This window comes from Gossypium arboreum, chromosome 11, assembly GCF_025698485.1.
Source record: "Gossypium arboreum isolate Shixiya-1 chromosome 11, ASM2569848v2, whole genome shotgun sequence".
NCBI classification, from domain to species: Eukaryota; Viridiplantae; Streptophyta; class Magnoliopsida; order Malvales; family Malvaceae; genus Gossypium; species Gossypium arboreum.
Genome location: NC_069080.1, coordinates 133,367,016 through 133,382,344, shown reverse-complemented (window position 1 = coordinate 133,382,344; position 15,329 = coordinate 133,367,016). Strand labels below are relative to the sequence as shown.

The 15,329-nt window shown below is 32.8% G+C and overlaps 1 protein-coding gene and 1 pseudogene across 1 annotated transcript; one reads left to right on the top strand and one right to left on the bottom strand.

The window, feature by feature from the left end:
• Positions 1-3,012: 3,012 nt before the first annotated feature.
• LOC108471862 (putative L-type lectin-domain containing receptor kinase V.1) lies at positions 3,013-6,713 on the top strand (annotated as a pseudogene).
• A 1,918-nt stretch (positions 6,714-8,631) lies between these two features.
• On the bottom strand, positions 8,632-14,279 carry LOC108472970 (disease resistance protein RPV1-like). The gene is made up of 5 exons (XM_053021431.1): positions 13,512-14,279; positions 12,126-13,245; positions 10,820-11,128; positions 9,637-10,782; positions 8,632-9,503 (listed from the first exon to the last, which is right to left on the bottom strand). Exons 1-5 carry the CDS (start codon positions 13,997-13,999, stop codon positions 8,763-8,765), a joined length of 3,804 nt encoding a protein of 1,267 aa, XP_052877391.1. The 5' UTR covers positions 14,000-14,279; the 3' UTR covers positions 8,632-8,762.
• Between the last annotated feature and the right edge of the window lie 1,050 nt (positions 14,280-15,329).

The following is a 15,329-nucleotide window of genomic DNA, read 5'->3' as shown; positions in this document are numbered from 1 at the left end:
TCAATTTTTTTGAGAATAACGGCTGGAAATAAGGATTAAATTGCAAGAATTTTATTTTATTTTAACCTAAGGATGAAATCATCATTAATTAAAAGTTTAGGGGTAAAATGGTAATTTTGTTTAGAGCATTAGTTGAATGTATTATAACATGAAATAAATGAAAACGACGATCAAATTTCTTTATAAAGATCCAGATGACTCGAATACGAGACTTGAACATGGAAAAGAAAAGATATCGGATTAATGAAATATCTGATAAATAAATCGGTAACTCCGGTAATGTTCCGTAACTCTATTCCGGTGACGGATTCGGGTTAGGGGCGTTACAGTTTTTGTAAAGGTAATGGACTGTTTTAGATGGATTATATTTAGTTGAAATTTTTGTAAGTTACATGTAGATGAAATTTTAATGAGGTTAAATTCTATGTTTGGCATTGAGGATCAAATTGAACAAGTGATTAAAAGTTGGGATAATTTTATAATATATAGGAGAATGATGTGAATGTATAAATATAATTATTATGCTGATGAAATAGCATTAATTGAATGAAATTATGAACTTTGGTTAAGAAACGCATCAATCAGAAGCAAATCGTGGAAAAACGAAGGTAACAGAGTAGTTATCGACCTCACTGTTAAGACTATTTTGTTAAGGTAAGTTCGTAGACTTGAACTTGATTTATACTTCTATTTGTCATTTAAATTAAGTAATGTTAAATTTGTTCATGATATAAAATGTATCTATGTTGTTGAATAATAGTAAAGAAAACAATTGAGGGACAAAACGTTGAAATAAACAATTGTATAATTGTCGATATATTTGACTAGAGCTAGGCTCATAATCATTATCGTTGGTTTATCAAACTAGCACTGGGTGTAAATATTGTTGGTTAATCCAACTAGAGCTGGGTTCATAATCATTATTGTCGGTTTATCCGACTAGCACTGGGTGCAAATATTGGTGGTTAATCTAACTAGAGCTGGGCTCATAATCATTATCGTCGGTTATCTGACTAGCACTGGGTGCAAATATTGTTGGTTAATCCAACTAGAGTTGGGCTCACTTTCATTTTTTTCAGTTAATCTGATTAGCGCTGGGCGCAACCCCTTTTTGCAGTTTACCACTAGGCACTGGGTGCCATATCATTAATTGATCTTATGATAAAGTTACCTGAATTATTGAGAGAATTAAAATCTTATTGGGCTAAATTAGAATTTCATATTCAAAGAGGTTCGAATTGTGTTTAGTTAATAAATGAAAACTATTATTGATAAATTGATTTTTATGTTTCAGGTTAGATATATATATAGTAGGATTGGACTCGACATCCAATGAGAATCCCGTACTCAAAGTTGGTGACGTTTCTTCTTTTTGTGTTTTGGCATGTACCTAGGATGCAAATTTAATGATAGTGTCATTTTGTTTATTGATCACTAAAGTACTAGTTTTTGTAAGTGTATATGATGGTAAATATTTGTTGACATTTTACACTATGTTAAAGATGATGTTTGTTTAAATGAGTTGAATATGAATGATAATAGGAAGAATGTGCATTTAACAAATTCAATGTTGGATGTGATGATGATACATGTTTTGAGTTTAATTTTGGGTTGAATTGAATGTCTGTTATATCTTGGTCATATGCATATGATTGAATTTAGGTTGATATCAATTTGGGTAAGAAATAAGGCTTAGAAAAAATCCCATTTTTGTACACAAAGGCAGAGACACGGGCATGTGTCTCAACCGTGTGAGACACACGGTCATGCGCACGAGCGTATGGTTGGCCGTGTGTCCCCTGTACCTTAATTATGAGAAACAGAATGCTCAAACTTGAGCACACGGGTAGAGACACGAGTGTGTGTCTCTGCCATGTGAACAGCATGGCCTCGAACACAGGCATGTGCCCTGGCCGTGTGAAGTCTGCTCCTATTTTGTGAAAATTAATTTTCCACATGGCCTAGTACACGGGCGTGTGACTTGGCAGTGTAATCTCAATTGTTCATGAGTTACAAGTTAGAGAGTTACGCAAGGTAGGGACACGGGCGTGTGTGACCACACAGCCTGCCCACACGGGCATGTCCCATATCCACATAGGCGTGTGACCCCTGTATAGTGGAAAATTTTCTAAGTATTGTAAAAATTTCTAAAGTTCTCAGTTTAGTCCCGAACCACTTCTAATGTATGTTTTGGGCCTCGTAGGCTTGTATTAGTGACTTTATGATTAATTGCAAATGGTTTTAATTTGGATGCAAAATTTATGACCCGAAATTGTATGATAATTTGTGTGGTAAGTCCAGTAATGCCTCTACCCTGTTCTGGCGTTGAATATGGGTAAGGGGTGTTACAAGCTCTCAAGGGTGGTGGATCTGTGTTAGCTTGAACAAAACTCTACAAATCATGAGCCTACAGGTATGTCTTCATTTTCACAACCCAAAAGTTATAGTTTTCACCGGAAAAAACATGTGGTGGTGGTGATGAGAAACTCATTCTTATGGTGAGAAACACATTCTTTTGCAGTAACAAAAAACAACAAAATTGCTTCTGTTTATTTCCTTTCAAGCATAGAACATACAAATAAACAACACACAGTAAAAGGTCCTCAAAGATAACAGGCTCTTGATACCATTTGTTGAGTTATATCAGCATCCAAAGATCAAAAACAAAGAAAATTGTGTTGAAAGATGAAAAACAGAAGCAAAAGAAAAATCAGTTGAGAGAAAAAATTGATAACTCTTATTACTTATTTTAGTATCAATACAATATGCATAAATAGCTCCACAACATTGGAAGAAAACAAAATATAAATTATGCTAGTATCCAAGCTGTAAAATCAGCTTAATGATAACCTAAAAAGCTACTAAATCAGCTAAGTAGCTAACTAACCTTAGTAAAAACAAAATTACAACCAAAATAAACATAGTTTACATATTACAAAAAGTTCCAACAACCAAATTACACACTGAATATTTCTTTTTTGATGCATTGTTGCAAACATTCAACAAAAACCCTTACTTTTATCCTTGAAAAAAGATCTGTCTCCTTATATGTATGACTTGTGTATGTCGACTTCTCGTCGTCCACCGGTTTTCTTTCATCCTCACATCACATAATGGCTTGGAGTTTCAAGATGAATGGAAAAGCTGATGAGCTAGACTTGCATCGCCTTCCAAGGATTCCATGACATGATAATGGAGGAATCAAGCAATTGAAAAGGATTTTGGCTATCACCCTTTCTTTCATAGGTCTCACTTTAGTCCTCGTATTGGTTTTCGAGTTTGTGTTGAACTCAAGGAAAAAGAGATTCATGGAGATTCTTGAGGATTGGGAAGTTCAGTACGACCCTCATAGATTCTCTTGTAAAGATCAATTTAAAGCAACAATGTAACAACCCAGTTTTAGCTAAATTAGAACAGTGGTTTCGGAACCATCAATCCATGTCAGAATTTTTTTAATATTATTTTATGTGTTTACAACATGATAGCATGTATGTGTGAAAGTTTCGTGATTTAATTTTAGGGTTTGAATGCTTAATTTGACAAAAGGACTAAATCGTGTAAAATAATAAAGTTGCATTCTACTTGTTTAAAGTGCTTAATTGCCATGGTTGATTAAATGTGAAGTCCTTATGTTGTTATTAAACCACTGATGGTGGAGATGGACATAAATGGCCTTGAATTATGTGATTTATAATGTTTTAATTAAAGGATAAACTGGTAATTAGTGAATTATGTTATATTTAATAAAACAAAATCAAATTTAAGCTTTATTATCATCTTGTTGGCTGAATTTTAAGAAATAAAAGAAGCCATTTTTGAGTTTGAAGGTTTGGCTAGTGCATGCTTCAATTGTAAGTCCATTTTGACTCGAATTTTGATGATTTCTATGTTTTTGTGATCGTTGCTTTGAGTACTAGTTAGCCCGTACCCAAATCTTTTAGTTTTTTGGTGATCTTATAAAATGCCAGTGATGAATCTATGTGCTTTGTGATGGTTGATGATGAAAAATGGAAGATACATGTTAGCTTAATATGTTTTGTTAAGTGATTTTGATTAAAAATGCCTATTAGGGATTTAATTGTGAAAAGTATAAATTGAGTGGTTGAAATGTGAAATAATGTGAAATATGGGCTAGTAGGGGTACTATGGTAATTCAGCTAAGCATATGTTTTGTTAAATTTTGTGAATTTGGTGTACTTGTGAAATAGGGACTAAATTGTAAAAATGTGGAACTTTAGGGGCTAAAGTGTAAAAATACCCAAATATGTTTGTGGACTAAATTGAATGATTTTATGAATAAATGAGTTAATTTTGAATTCTTATAGACCAAGAAAGAAAGAAATTAGATTTAGATCGGGGGAAATCGAAAGTTGTCGAGTAATTGATCTAATCCGTTCATCGTATATACGAGGTAAGTTCATATGCAAATAAATGTCTTTAAATTGAATTATATATGTTTAATTGTCATTGAACTGTTATGAATGTTGAATGATCAAATACGAGCACGAGTCGACAAGGTTACATTATCCGAAAGTCTCGTACAAACTTTAGGAATAGTATAGGATACGAATGTCATGACATTAGGAAACAAGATGTAATTATGTGTAAGACCATGTCTGGGACATTGGCATCATTATGTGATTACGTGTAGATCATGTCTGGGGCATTGGCATCGTTATTTGATTTCATGTAAGACCATAGCTAGGCTATTGGCATCGATATGTGATAACATGTAAGACTATATTTGGGATATGGCATTGTACGAGCTATATATGATTTCCGAGTATCCTTAACGATCCCTAAAGGTTTAACAGGTAAAGTCAAGTCGAAAAAGAATGTGTAAATGAGTTAAATGATTCAGGTATGTACGAGATTCATACGAGCATTGAAAAGGGAAGTATTTGATGAATTCATTTATGATATTGAATATGTATACATTGAGAAAGGTTTGTGAATTTATATGTGCATACTCATAGTTTGCCTATTGATGGAAATGATGTTGATACATGTGGTAATTTTATTTGTATATGGCTTACTAAGCTTTTAAAGCTTACTTTGTATGTTCTTTCTCTGTTTTATAGATAATTGAAGCTAGCTTGAACTCGGGAATCATCGGGAAACATCATCACATTATCGATCACTTAGTTGGTACTTTTGAAGCTTTGTAAATATGGAATATGGCATGTATAGGCTAGTGATAAGATGATATGTTTTGAGATATGATGTTAGCCATGAGATTTGGCTCATAAATGATGTAAATGTTTGATATATTTTTATGCGTGTAAGGTTCTTTATAATGCATTGTGTTTTAACATGTTGGTATGATATTGGGATGATGAATTGGTATATTTTGTGGCATAAAATAGATGATAATATGGTAAGTATATGCATAAGGAAGTTAGGTGAAAAATGTTGGTTATTGCATATTGATGTGGTATGTTTTTTGTTATGATTTTAGGGGTTGAATGAATGGCTTATAAATGGCATGATATGTGTATGAAATAGCATGCTTTGGCTGTCTTTGAATGTATTAAAATGGCACTAGATGAGCTTGTGTAGGTATGTGCAAAAAGGGTGACAAATTGGCTTTGCAAATGGCCTATTCTTATCCACACAGGCAGAGACACGGACGTGTGTCTCAACCTTGTGCGACACACGGTCATGCTACACGGCTATGTGTCCCTTGGTGTTGAAATTAAATTGAAGTCAGTATGCTCTACACGGACGTGTGACTGACTGTGTGGCACAAGTCAGTATACCCCCTAAATAGCACACAACCTAGCACACGGGCGTGTGACTTGGCCGTGTTACATAAGTCAGTATACCCTATAGAATTGGTACGGCCTAAAACACGGCCTAGTACACGGGCGTGTGTGGCCACTTCGAAAGACACACGGGTGTGTGGTCGGCCGTGTGACCCAAGTCAGTATGTATGTCCTGTTTTCACATAGCCTGTGACACGGACGTTTGACCCTTATATGTTTAAAAAATTTCTAAGTTTTCCAAGAATTTTGTATGTTATCGATTTAGTCCCGAACCACTTCTAAAGCATGTTTAAGGCCTCATAGGATCTCATAAGGGACAATGTGATTGTGATGAATGATAATTGATTTTGAATGCATAATGAATAAATTATGTTTGATAAATGACTTGTATTGATCGGTAATGCCTAGTAGCCCTATTTCAGCGACGGATACAGGTTAGGGGTGTTACAAACGAAGGGGTTTAAAGAAAAGAAAGTCCTAGGGAGAGGTGGATTTGGTAGGGTGTATAAGGATGTTTTACCATCTTCCAACCTACAAACTTCTGTCAAAAGGATCTCTCATAATTCAAGTTAAGGGATGAGAAAATTCGTGGTTGAGATTGCAACCATCTGTTGTTTCAGGCATCTAAATTTGGTTTGATTTCTCGGTTATTGTAGGCACAAGCATGAGTTGCTTTTGGTTTTTGATTACATGCCTAATGGAAGCCTTGATAAGTTTCTTTACCAAAAATCTAATAGCAGCCTTACCTGGACACAAAGGATGAAGATAATCAAAGACGTGGCATTCGTGCTGTTCTATCTGCACCAGCAATAGGTGCAAGTCATCATCCATAGAGATATAAAGCCTACCAATGTGCTGATAGATAGTGACATGAAGGCCCGATTGGGGGGTTTCAGGCTTGCAAAGCTATGCGGCTTTGGAAAGGATACTCTCAAACCTCGCATGTAGCAGGCATGCTCAGTTACATGCCTCATGAGCTTGCACGAACTGGGAAAGCAAACACAAGCACTGATATATATGCATTTGGAATATTCATGCTTGAAATTACTTACAGTAGAAGATTGACCTAAACACGAGCATCGACAGACGAAACATTTCTTGCTGATTCTGTGATGGATTGCTGGGATAAAGGAGGCATTTTGGCAGTTGTCGATGGGATGTTGGAAAAGCGGTTTGTGGTACAAGAAGCAGAGCTAGTGTTGAAGCTCAGGTTGCTTTGCTCGCACCCGATGGTGGTGGCTAGGCCTAACATGTCTAGAGTGGTATCGTATTTGGACGGTGTTGCTTCATTACCTGGTGATGTAAACTCTATTATCAAAGCTCGAGAATTCCCTAGAGTATTCGATGATGAGTTAATAAGTGAAAGAAACAACATCATTCCTCCATTAACAATTACCGAAAAAACAAAAATGAGCTAAAAAAAATTGTTTTGAGGGCTTTGTGACATAGAAGAATAACAGCGTCCTGGCACTGGACAGTGTGAGAATAATAAAGCTCCCACTGCTTCAATGCAGAAAGAGTAATATAGGGAGAATCCTACTAAGAACAGGAGGGGACAATTTCCAGATGGTTATTCTAAGAACAGCAAAAAGAGTAATCAAAGGCTTGAAAGGTCGAATCCTGTGGGGTGCTTCAAATCCTTACTCTGTGGGCAATGAGCCATATCATAGCCTATATTAGTACCAATATTTAACACTTATGCTGGTTTGAACAGACTGTATAAAAGGATTACATCAATTTCAATCACATAAATTTGTTTGAATAGACTTTTATGCATTCTTACTGGAGGGAGAATTTAGTGACAATTCATTCTACTATTATGTATTAAATGAACAAATCCAATTTAGAATATAACTTGAGATTTAGTTATTTCGTACAATTGTCTTTAAAACATTTAAATCTATTAATTCTTTAAATCTCAATATTTCAGATGTTTTTTTTTTGTAAAGTTATAACATTTTCATTGTAAAAAGAATAAAAGTTAAATTGTTAAATTTTATAAACACTAACAACCTTTTTATCATCATGCCTAATTTAAAAGGTTTTATTGACATTACAATTAAATTGTTATTTGAATTTACATTTTACAAACAACAAACTCAAAAAGTTCATTTAAAATATAAAATAGTATAATGTACATTACATGTAAAAAAGCAACTAATTATATATTAACACAATCTCTTTCTTGAATTCTTAATTTCCTAAATTTATTCGAGTCTATAATTGTTAAAGTGTCTGCTTCCATTTCAACATGATGACTTTTGTTGGTCCCTCACTTGCATGATCCTTTGAGTAGACTTTCATGCTTCTATTGGTCCAGAGGACAAAACAAAAACACATTGACATCATCTATATCACTCACATATTAACTTACCTCAAATTCATATATTTTTGTTGATATCACAGAAAACACTATTATCGAAAATCTTGCTTACGTCAATCAAACACCATATCTTTATTTCTCTAAACCCTAACATTATACAAAAACAAAAAAAAAATCTATTGAATTTTTTTAAAAAATATTGAATATGAATATTTCTCTCACATGGAAAAGATTTTCCAATTAATTAAAAGAGTTTTCTTTATATTTATATTTGAATAAGTGTTAAAATAAATGTTTAAACATAAATACTTTATGAAAAATATAAATCGAAAAGTTAGTTTAAGTTATGAAATTTAAATGGTACTTTAAATTAGAAGGAATTAAAACAAGTTAAATGTACACATTTCAATTATGTAAAAGGAATGAATTGAGTGACTAAAATTTTAAATGGTATAAAAATCACGTTATCAACATTTGATATATGAAACAATATGTGCATGAATAAAATTTTAAAACTATTTGATAAAAGTATCATAACTCAAATGAAAATAAATATAATATGATTACTTTAAATGAAATAAAAGATATAAACAACATAGATGTGTAAAAACAAGTTAATAGGACAAGGTAGGTTAAGTAGTTTACCACAGTAAATGTTACCCTTCTTCCTTTGTTTATAATTGGCCCATCATAAAATTGAAAAAATTTTGCATTCGTTTGGGTTGCGGCCCTTCTTCCTCTGTTTCCTCGTAGATATTATGTTTTCGTTTTGTGCGAGAAGTGCTACCTACTGATCCATCATTGTGACCAGAGTATCGGTGGATGTGTTCAAAACTGGGACAAGACTGAGTCGTATGGCACTGCAACTGTTTTATTTCTTCCAAATCTTTCCCATACACTATTCTAACACCACAATTCTTCACCTTAGCATTGTCTTCAAAATCTGAGTCTGAGAAAGACACCTCAAGCTCATCGCATTTCTGATCTAAGCAATCTGTTGTCCATAAATTATTGGTTTCACAGTCACCATATTTATCCTCCGAAAATGGACATAATTCATCGCGTGACCAATAACAAAGAAAAAGGTGATCTTTCATTACGGGCTGGTTAATTTCTTTACCCATCAGCCAGCCACCCCAATGAACCCTTCGATGGTTTCTACCTTGAAAAATAGTTCCATTACAGCTGGCTTTTTCACAATTTCTACAATAGATATATGCTCCACAACCGATAACCTCGTTATCCCTTGAAGCATCATTATTGACAAAAATGCAGCAACAAGCAACGCCAATCCATTCACTATCTTTCCGAAAGGGGATCTTAATTGAAGAGTCACTTTTTTGTTGGCTAAACCATTCCGGGATTTCACTTCCTGGCATAATAACTTCAAACATTTTTCTTGAATTTGCAAATCCCTGCAAAATAAAACACAAGCAGTTTAGTAATTAAAACCATAAATCTCAAGTATGAGATTTTGTAAGGGAGAAAACTAAAACCATAAATCTCAAGTATGAGATTTTGTAAGGGAGAAAATAGAGATTAATCGACCTTGAGATGTCTTTTCAGCAGTGTTAATGCTTTGATATTCTCAGCCAATTTGAAGCAGTTAATGGCTCTAATGAAATCCAAATCCACTAAATTGCTTACATTTGATAGACTTGCAACTACTTTAAGTGAAGCACAATCATCTATACGCATTTCTTTTATACTTGTTGGTAGCTCAGGCAATGATTTAAGCTTCATGCAACTTGATAATTGAAGTGAGTCAAGCCTGGAAAGTTGAGTAAGAGCCAAAGGAATGGTGATGAAATTGTTACCCCTAAGATAAAGATATCTCAAAGAGGATAGACCATGAATATCTGCTTCACCAAGAGTGCACATGTTGCAATTTGACAATTCAAGAGACTCAAGCTTTGAGAGTCCAGTAAGAGATGCAGGTATGCTGATGAAATTGTTACCACTAAGATCAAGATCTGTCAAGGAGGATAGGCAAGAAATATCACTAGGAATATCTCCTTCACAAAGATTGCAGTCCCTTAGTTTTAGCTCTCTTAATGAACTCAAACCTGACAACAAAGGTAACATCCGAGCCATGGGATTCGTCCTTCTTCCTTGGAATACCTTGAAAAGAGAAGGCAAATTTGGTCGTAACTTTGATGATGGTCCTTTGCACCCATTGAAAGACAGAATTTTAATATTTTTCAATTTAAAAATGAATGATGGTGGCTCTGTTATGGTTGTTTCACTCAAGTCGAGCTCTTCCAAAAACTTTGCTTGCTGCAAATTGTCCGATAAACTTTCAACTCTATAACAACCAGAAAGGTTTAGAGTTTTTAGACGTTCCATTTTCCCATCAATCTCCGGAAACCTTATAAGACTTGAGCAACCCGAAAGAATTAATGTTTCAAGAGATTCCATTCCGATTTTGGTCGGAAGAGTCCTAAGACTTTTGCAATCTCTTAAATTCAAAAGTTTAAGGCTCTTAAGCACTCCAATTGAAGGATGAACATCCACTAATTTGGTACAACCTTCCAAAATCAAAACTTCAAGATTTAGTGCTGTTGTGAAGTCTGGTGTCTTGATCAAGTTTTGGGACCCTTCGAGGTTCATCATTTTCAACTTATTCAAGGGCTGTTGAAGAAAATAATAAATTAGAGAGAAAAGAGAAAACAATATAATGCTCATTTTTGTTTTCTTTTATCTTAATCAAATTTTAATCATTTATATTAAAATAAGCTAAAACACTAGGATGAGATGAGTTAATTCTTACTCTATTTCCCTTCCATAATTGTTCAATGCAACTATATGGTAAGAGAAGTGCGACAAGATTATCCGGTTGAAAGTTTGAAGGTAACGATCTTAAAGGACATCCTTTCCAATCTAAAAGTCGTAACTCATTAGAAAGATATTTGAGATTATCACAATTTGATAGGCAAAGTACTTTGAGCAATCTCAATTTTTTCATCTTTAAGAAAATATCGGCACTCAAATTGAGCATCCAGCTCGATTCCCTAATAATCATGAGCAAAACAAAAATGAACTTTGAAAGCAAAAACATTCAATATCTAAAAGCTATGTCACATTAATATTATTTTTTAAGTACCTATATTCAATGCTTATATCTAATATGAATATTAATATATTATCTTTTAAAAACTCTTTAAATACATGAAAAGCCTTTTCTAAACAAATTTGAACATAGCCATATAAAAGACATATTTACATTTAATAGTCATATCAGACCACGTCAAGTTATCTAATCTTAAAAAATTTGAATTAATATTTTGATTTATATTTAGTTCATAAACAATATATATTTCTATACAAGTTAATGAACGAAAAATGACACATAATTAAAAAGAAATCATTTTCATTTAAAAAAACTTATTAGGGCATGTTATAATCTAATTCATTGATATATACTATTATGTAATAAACATATATCATTAATATTTCAAAAGACATACATTTTCTATTGATACTTTTGAAAGAGTAATATGTTGCTAGATAAATTTCATAATTAAACATTGGAATATTAACATAAAAAAATTATAATCATTATTTATAATACACAAATATATAAGTTTAAGCATGTCTTCTTACCTTTTATTATCTATAGTTGTGCTCTCGATCATTTCTGTAACTTTACTATTGATGATTATACCTTCAATCATTTCGTAGCCTAAAAAACAAAAATAAAAAACGAAATAAATAATATATAACATAAGATATAATTTTAAAATTTTTATTTAACATTATTATACTCAAAATATAATAAATAAAGCATTTTAAACAAAGTAAGAACAGTATCTAATGAGGGTAATGCAATGCAATGAAATTAAATATTTATTTTACAACTTTTGTAAACATCAAACAATACTTATAAATTAATTATCATTTTCTAAGTATCGTTGTATCAATCAATTAGATAAGCTTTGAATTAATATTATATTTGTATTGTATCAATCAATTAGACTAGACTTTAAATTTATATCATATATTAATTAGATATTTTATATTTAAAAAAAGAAATAGTATGTATTTTTTGTTGAATGACTTACCGTATTTTTTGTTAGAATATGATGAATATCTATTTCCTCCCACAATCTACAACGTTTTCCAGGTTCATCAACACATTTTTCTTGAACAATTTTTCTTCCCATTTCTTGCAACAAGGCATGCATCCACAAACATTGGTTGTTAATATCAACTTTTATGAGAGATTTCTTAACGAGAATATCAATTCCAATATCTGGAAAAAACTCACAACCCTCCAATATTTTCATTACAAAATCTTTCTTCTCCCCATTGAAGAAGCATGCTATATCTAAAAATATATTCTTCTCTCTTTCTTCCAGCCCATCAAAACTAATTCGAAGTTTATTGAGAATTTCTTTACTAGAATCTCTTTTAAGTCTTTCAATTGCACTTCTCCATTGAGTCGCATCTCTACCGCACAAAAAGGAACCAAAAACTTCTAGAGCTAAAGGGAGCCCATCAGCATAATTTACAACTTGATTAGAAAGTTCAATGAAATCATCTTTCGGCATTGTATCACTCTTGAAAGCTTTCAAATTGAAAAGTTGAAGTGCATCTTCGAGATTCAATGTTGTGGGCTTATACACATCATCAATTTGGCAAGACTGAAGTAAATGTTCGTCTCTTGTCGTTACAATGATTCTACTCCCTAATCCAAACCAATCATGCCTTCCAACCAAGCATTTTAAGTGTTGTATGTTATCAACATCATCAAGAACAACAAGAACCTTTTTGCGAGACAACATATGACTAATTATGTCACTCCCTTCATGAACATTGAAAAAGTTAAAGCATTCATCATGAAAGATCTCTGAAAGAAGTTGTTTTTGTAAAGAAACTAATCCACATTTGTCTGAAACTTCTCGAATATCAGCAATAAAGCTTTTACTTTCAAAATGATGTGACATTTGATTGTAAACAAGTCTTGCGAGTGTTGTTTTACCGATACCACCCATTCCGCAAATCCCTATAATGCGGACATCATTTTCCCCTATATTTATTTTCAAATATAAATCTTCCATGCGTTCACTAATTCCAACCAAGTCACTACGAGTAACTGGCCGACGTAGTTTTGCTGATATCTTCTGAACAATCTCTCTAATAAATTCTGATTCATGCCTACAAGAAAAGAAATTTTAATTTTTTGAATAAAATTTTGTTGATATGTTTCAAAGGCACTTTCTTTTTCAATGAATCATCAAACATAATGTAGTTTGGAAGCAAACAAGAACTAATAAGAACAAGAAAGCAAGATCTGTTGCGGAGCCAGAATACAAAATTTGCTCTTTTATTGAGATATGACACTCTTCATTAAACACATAGGATTAGAAAGAAAAAATATATATCCAAAAAACTAGAAAATAAAGAAGAAAAGAAAGAATTACCTGTTATTTAAATGCCATCCCTTGATTGCAGCCACTTGAATTAAAGCATTTCGCCATCTTTGGATCTTCTCACTATCTTCTTTGTATCTCTCTTTATGTCTGGCAAAGGCTTCTTCCACTTTCCCTTTTTGTTTTCTTAAATCAGATGGATCAACATCGTAAAAAATTGGAAACACTTTATGGCCGTCGTTGTTATGTTGTTTAACAATCTCAGCAAGCTCCTCCAAGCACCAACTTGAAAAGGCATAAGTTTCTGAAAAAACGATTACCGAGCACCATGACTGCTGAATTGCTTTAAGGAGTTCTGATGCGATCTCTTCTCCGGCCTCCAGCTTTGGGTCATCCCTGAAAGTGACGATCCCATTCCTCTTTAGAGCAGCATAGAGATGATCGGTGAAGTTTTTGCGAGTATCTTCACCTCTAAAACTCAAGAAAACATCATATTTCTTTCTAGAAATGTATGAGGAAGTTGAAGGTAATGACAACATGACGATGTTTGAGAAGAAAAATATATCTCGATGTAGTGTTTAAAATCAGAAAACCGATCGTTCAATACGTCTTAAAGAAACTAGAAACAATAAGAATATGAGAATGAAGGAGAAAAACAGATCAAAATTCCAGGGAAGAATACAGGTGGTTTCTAAGCAATTTCTCTATAACCTTTTCGTTTTCCAAATGAATGCGCGTAGGTGTGAAAACTGGGGGTCATAAATGAGTGATGCATGTTCTTTCCAGGAAGAATCCAAGAAGGTGGGTGTTGACAAAATGGAGCCTACAATAATCATAAGTAAACAATAAAGTGTTGGACGGTTTGTGTTTTACTTTCTTTTACATAATCATATCTTTATAACTATGTATTAAATGAGTATTTGGTGACACCTGTTCAGGGAGGAAAATGTTGAGAGTACTTGGTGGAAATGAATAATGGGTAATTTTAATTTGGGTCCCTCACATTTTTCCATTTATATGATTAAGTTCTATTTGAAGCATTTAAAATGTTCATTAGGTACAGACTAAAATAAGTTATATTTACCCAGTATCATAGAGTTTTATGTATGAATACAATTTATCAATTATTTAGAATGATTATAATTGAAAAATAATTTATTACTTTAATAATTTTTTCCTTTTACATAGAAAATATTGAATTTCAATTTTAGCCTCTTTATTATGCCTAAATTTGAGATTTAGTCTCTATAATTTAATTTCTAATTTTTTTCCTTTTAAGAATCAATGTTTCAAGGGATTTCACTCCAATTCTAGTTGGAAAACTTCTAAGACTTTTGTAGTCTCTGAAATTCAAAAATTTAAGCTTCTTAAGCACTCCGAGTGATGGATGGACATCTACAATACTAAAGTCTGGTGTCTTTGATTTGGGAAAAGTTGATCACTTTCAACTTATATAGGGGCTATTGAAAACAATAATAATTTAAAAAGCAATGAAAAAACATAAAAAAAAAACTCATTTTTGTTTTTATATTCTTATCATAACCAAATTTCAATCATCCATCTTCAAATAAGCTAAAACAAGGATCAATGAACTAATTCTTACTCTATTTCCCCTCCATTGTTGTTCAATGCGAGTGTGTGATAAGAGAAATGAAACAAGGTTACTTGGCTGAAAGCTTGAAGGCAATTTCCAATCTAAAAACTATATGTATATAGATCATTGCTTTTGAAGTTTCGTTGTACAGGGACGGGTGATCGGCATGGGAATTTTACGTTTACATGCAAGAAGTAGAAGAGAAGAACTGGCCAAAACGCTGGAAATACCGAATGTATGTATGTGTATGTCTGTGTGTATAAATATATGATAGC

Coding starts and splice junctions, on each gene's coding strand:
- LOC108472970 (XM_053021431.1), bottom strand. CDS start 13,999: ATGTTGTCATTACCTTCAACTTCCTCATACATTTCTAGAAAGAAATAT. Junction 13,246..13,511: donor GGATGGCATTTAAATAACAG/GTAATTCTTTCT, acceptor CTTTTCTTGTAG/GCATGAATCAGAATTTATTA. Junction 11,129..12,125: donor GTCATTCAACAAAAAATACA/TACTATTTCTTT, acceptor TTGCTTTCAAAG/TTCATTTTTGTTTTGCTCAT.